Raw genomic sequence first — 5,669 nt, 5'->3', positions numbered from 1 at the left:
CCGTCAATGTGGCCCTTTGAGGGTGGCCAATATGCTGAAGTGGCCCTCGGTGAAATTGAGTTTGACACCCCTGTTCTACAGGATGTCTGGGTTGTGCTAAATGTGTTTCTTTTCATGGGAGAATTGGAAAATGGGTTATTTTAAGATATTCCCTCCAGACTGTTGGGAATGGACTGATATTGGTGCTTTTAAAACACCTGTGCTTCTTAATATAAGGGAGGATAAAAGAATATCTGATTCAGATTTATCTACGTAGTGTTTGCTTAATGTCTATCCCTAGGTTGATGGACTTTTACAAATCTTATGTATTTTTCTATATCCACTGATAATATATATTCTAATATGTATAAAGGTTGTGTTGTTTCATTCATTTCTAAGGTTTTGACACTTCTATATGGATGCTTGGTTGCTATGCCAAAATCTAAATCAAGCTGGGTGGTTTAAATGGAACCATAAAAAAGATTTAAGAGTTAATCTTAGGGAGGACCATCATTTGGATTGCAGACACTCTTTCCATCAGTGAGAGAGGGAGAGTTCTTATGGTCGTAATGGGATTTCATTTAATTGTGTTCAGCCTGTTAGAAATATTGATGCCCATGAATCTGATGTTCCCAAATCTGTAATGGGATAGTTGGACGCAATATTACAGAAGATATGAAGAACTGTTCATATGTGTGGGATGAAGGGGATTTGCATTTTGAGCACTAGCAATACATAATCAATATTTAAACATTTTCTGGGTTTTATTAGTTGTTTCAAATCCAGGAAGCTTTTATTTTGGTGAATTGCAGTCACCAGACACTGAGTTAAAAGTGTCTGCTCAGTAGTGTTTAGGATACCAGTGGCTTCTGATATCCCAAGCGTCTGATTTTTCCATAATAACTCTGGAAACACATCAGCTTGGCTCTGAGCACTGTCCGAAGTTTCCCTGTGGCTGAAAGTGGTTGTGGCTGAAAAACAAAACATATCTGGATTAGTGGTGGGCGATACAGACTTAAAATCTTATCACTATATCTCCTGGTGCTACTGTAATAACTAAATAAAGATAATAAAAACCATTTTTTACTTATTTTTTAGGTAACTGTATGGCTGTGAATCCTAACACAGCATTCATGGCGCCACAAACACTGCCCTTGAAAAACATTTCCTTTTGAAATGTTTTTCAAAAGGAAAAACTTCAGGACACCACCAGTGTGAGTTATAGCCTATCACAGTAACTGCATTTAGTCATATCTTCAAATTTACTCCTTTTTAATGATGTTCTCATTGTACAAACAATGGAGAAAAATATCATAAACAACATTTTCAATGACACTGCGAGCAAACTCTAACTTTATTTTTATTGAGACAGTAATAAATCAGAATTCTTATTGTAATGAATATTTTTCAAGATAAATTATTAATGATACGCCCTTAAACTGGATAATTTCATCCAATATTGTATTAGGTTTTATTGATTTACTTTGCTTGAACTGGATAGCTGTTCAGTAGCGCTCAGTGGCCAAGTCAAAGACCAGTAGAAAATAAATTTGGCTGTTTCTCACTTACATAATAACAGCTCAGATGTTGCCTTTAATTTACATGATTTAAGATTTTTGTCAGCTAATTTGCTAAAGGCTGTACATTTTACTAAAGAGAAACAATTACAAACTTTTCTCAAGGAAAACTGGCAAGACAAGGGCAGCTAGCTCATTCTTTAAACATGTTCATTCTGAGAATCCTCAAGTCTTTCCATTCTAATAGATGTTACTGTGATATGGACCACCTACCATACCAAACACTGTCATGGAAGGACTAACTAAATGCTTTCATCAGCATCCAGAGGTGTGAAGTACATGTATCTATAGAACCTATATTTATTAAATCAGTGCAGTGAAGGGAAACTGTTGTAGTCAAACAGAGATGAGTTAGTTGCAAGTGTAAAATGTGACTTCTGGTATATGTCTGTACACATTTGAACATTTCCTGATATTAACTTAAAGGAAAAAAAAGCATAATTCTAACTTACAGTACTATAGTACTGTAGTAGTTTATGTGAGAATTAAATGACAACAAAAAACAGAAGAGCTGAAGCTCTGTAATCCCTGTTAGCATGTGCTTGGGTTGTGGAAAGGCATATTTTAGGATCAGCCACCAGATGTCGCTGTGCACTGACAAAACCATGCAGAAAATGTCCCAAGGCCTGTAAAAGGTTGATTCTTTGTTGAAACTACTACAAATTACACCTGAAATAAACACAGAAACAACAGTTATGCCTTGTACTAAATTAAATAATGAGATTGCACTTTAGCTGCATTTTCTTCCAGTTAGAATCCAGTGTTGTACATAAAATTGCAGACACAGAGAAAACGTTGTGGTGACATGGAAGTGAAGTAGGGTGAGTGGAGGACAAACTGACTCCTGGCTGTGTTCTGGTTGCTAGGTTCCCAGATGTCTGAGGAGGCTCTGAGGATGTCATCCTGGCCTTGAAGCCCACCAGTATGTCAGGTAAGACCCTGCAGCCCTCCCAGCAGAGCCCGGCCACAACCACACACAAAGAATTTACGTCAGAAAGACCTTTAAATCCATCCTAAGCAGAAAACTAAGGTTTCCATTCTTTAAAGACACATTTTATTTTCACATGAAACCCCAGGAGTTGCTTTTAGCAGCTTTGCAGCAGCAGATCTATCCGGGTTTTCCAGGATCTCAGGTCCTACATGTTTCAGGTGTATCCCTGCTCCAGCTCACCTGACTCAAATAACTACATTCACTCATCGCCATGCCAACAAGTGCTGCAGAAAAATGCCAGTGAGTTCATGTGAGTGGGAAATACTGAAAGCATGCAGGACAGAGTCCTGGTTACCATGGTGATAGCGTTTAGCCCTACAAGCAGTTCTGCTCCCATGTATCAGATTTACCCCTGGATGAAGTTTAAATATTCAGACCCGTTAACATCCACCTGACAGCAGTTGATTTCCTGTCTGTCCAGGAAGTTGACTCCCTGAAGGCGAAGGCCTCGCTGCCTTCAGCACGCCGCAGCACAGCTCGTCTGATGCTGCTGTGACCCACTGCAAAAGTTTCCAATTTGACCTTTAAATCTTCTAAAGAGGAGTTGAATGATTTGTTTCTGTTCACAGTGACTGAATTAGGAATTTTGGAGCTTTAAGCCCTGAATTGAGTCCTGAAAACCAGTCGGTCTGCTCCGGACTCAGGTCTGCTGTCAGAACTCACTTTTTCTAACGAGTCATGAGCTCAAGTTCAGTTTAAACTCAACTTTAACTATGTTTCTGATGTCTTTACTTTAATACAATCACCATTTAATTCATAATACTACATATATATTATTATGCACATCATAAATCGTTAATTATCATTTATAATAGTAGTAACATCTGCCGTAAACCTCTAAGATGAAGTTTCCACAATTATTTTTAAACTTTCCAATTAATCTGAGCTTGACCAGCTACAAGCTTGAAAAACCTACTGAACTTAAAAGTTTTGACATCTTTCCTCATTCCCCAGAGAAAATACCAGAAACTCCTGCAGCAGAATGCCCTTACAGACCCAGAAAGCAGCCTGCCAGCGCTGCAGCTCGCTGTGTGCGGGACATATGGGCTGCAGCAGCGCGCTAACAGCTTGTCCATTTAAATTCAACAGGCAAGTACAGTATGTGCCGCTAGGTGCATTTAGTCAGTAGAGATAATGTACGAGGTAAATTGGTCGTCACGTGTGGATTTAGCCGTCCCACTAAACACCTCTGATCCGGCACATATGTTATCGAACCAAACAGACACAAGCTCACGTGTATCGCACGAGGAAATGAACCCAATCCCCTCGCTTGCTGTTACACCCTGAAAGCAACACCAACTCAGCCACTGAGCCAATGGCTGGGATGCTGCTGGGTTAGCAGGCTGCTGCAGCTCCTGTCTGACAGGCCTGCATCCTCTCTGCTTCTGATTGCATATGAAAGCAGAGCAGCTGCTCTGCCTGTCTCTAACCTGTTTTACTGAGCTCTGGCCTGCTTTGGTAAACTGCCTCTCCCCATCTGTTTTTAGAGCCTGCAGAGAAATGCTCCCCCCGCTGGAAGGATGAGGCTGTTCAAAATGGTAACATTTCACCTCCCTCTTCTTCCTGTCTGTCTGAGTGAGCTCGGGAGCATTTCTGCTAAAAAAAAAAAAAAAAAAAAGTCGACATGAAACCAAAGAAATGCTTTCGTTTTCAGTCTCTTTACTTTCCTGTAAATCTTGATTTTTGCTTTTGAAGTGGTTTTCCTCACCCGTTGTAGAGAGATCTAGAACGTGGTGTTTAGCTTAAGGGTGAGCTCATTACACAATACACAACACATACTTTCATTCATTCAGCAATCATGTCTTCAGGGTGAGTTTATATAAAGTTTGCATGTTGCAGTAACAGGAATTAAGACACATTAAGGGCAGTTATTATCATGCAGCTCTCCATTCCCCACACTTGTGTGGGTTCAGGCGCTCTGGGTGGAGGTGGCCGACCTCCGTCACCCGAGCTGCCTCCTCTTTGCTATTCCAGGAGGACACTAAGGCGTTTCCAAGCCAATCGAGAGGCATTATCCTCCTGGCGTGTGCTGGGTGTCCCCGCAGCTTCCTCCCGCTCCAACCTGTCTCAAACACTTGGCCTGGATGATGTCCAGGAGACGAAGTGCTCAGATGTCCCAGTCACCTTGACACTATACCTTTTAGTTTGAAAGGGTAATGTGCGCCCTGAGCCCCCTGAAAGAGTGAGCTCCTTACCGCATCCCCAGGGTAAACACAGACTGTCTTAAAAGCAAGCTGATTTGAGCCGCTTGGATCCATGACCTTGTTCTTTCAACTACCATCAGACTGGGGGGAAAAAGCCAGGCTGAAAAACAAGCCCAGATGCACCAGTTGGCCTCGGTTGCTTATATCTGATTAAATCATTTCATCAAATACTTAAATAACTTTTTACTGTTTTTCTCCAGTCCAGAAACGCCTTACATCCCCTATGTGTGCTGATGGTTTCTGAAACTTTCCATTTTCCAAATTAAACCCAACATTTTATAATGCCTCAAGCATCTGTCTCTAAAATAGTTTGCACCGTCGCATCACTACGCCTCTGCCATGTCTTACAGTGAAATTTGAGTCTAGGTTTAATGTGCTGCTTTATGCCATCACTGCAGTCGACCCAGGTTCATTCTGAATCGCTGTGTTCTCCACACTTTTTCACACTTTCAAATCCATTCAGGACATGTATTTTCACTATGAGGTCATCTTGCATAAAACTGTTTGTCTTTAAGATATCCTCAGATGAATATGTTTTTCTGAAGAACTCAAATTGTGCAGGTGAGCTTGGACATTTAGGTAAACAAAGCTCTGACTGGGATTCATTCCAGTCATTTCCTAACAGAATTCCTGGTTGTTGTCTGTCTCATCCAGAGTTGGGTTGTGGCTGAGCTTCCTGCAGGCTTCCTCTCTCTGTGGCTCCTGCTTTCACTCCAAACCATTTCAAGCAGCAGGAAGTTTCTCAGAGTGATTTTACTTTAATTAGGAGTCATTAGATGGAAGTAATAGTTAATACAAAGTCAGACTATTCAACTCTGTGCAGTGCTTATAAATGTTTTACCCTTTTATTGCTTTTACAAATCAGTCATGCTCAACAAAATGGGAGAGAGGCGATGAGGAAGTCACTGATGAGGAAAA

The 5,669-nt window shown here is 40.8% G+C and overlaps 1 protein-coding gene across 5 annotated transcripts in view; it reads left to right on the top strand.

Moving 5' to 3' along the window:
• Positions 1-5,669, top strand: part of thrb (thyroid hormone receptor beta) — a 105,754-nt gene that overhangs the window by 78,910 nt on the left and 21,175 nt on the right. For all 5 annotated transcript variants that reach the window (XM_016674481.1, XM_007558436.2, XM_007558437.2 and 2 more), the window contains 2 exons: positions 2,423-2,487; positions 4,035-4,085. In XM_016674481.1, the coding sequence (XP_016529967.1) occupies positions 2,481-2,487; positions 4,035-4,085 (58 nt within the window). In that variant the 5' untranslated portion in view covers positions 2,423-2,480. The remainder of the gene's footprint in view (positions 1-2,422; positions 2,488-4,034; positions 4,086-5,669) is intronic.

The sequence above is a fragment of the Poecilia formosa genome, unplaced genomic scaffold, assembly GCF_000485575.1.
Source record: "Poecilia formosa unplaced genomic scaffold, Poecilia_formosa-5.1.2 Scaffold96, whole genome shotgun sequence".
Classification (NCBI taxonomy): Eukaryota; Metazoa; Chordata; class Actinopteri; order Cyprinodontiformes; family Poeciliidae; genus Poecilia; species Poecilia formosa.
The sequence above is the reverse complement of the archived record's forward strand: the minus strand, read 5'-3'. Positions and strand labels throughout refer to the sequence as shown.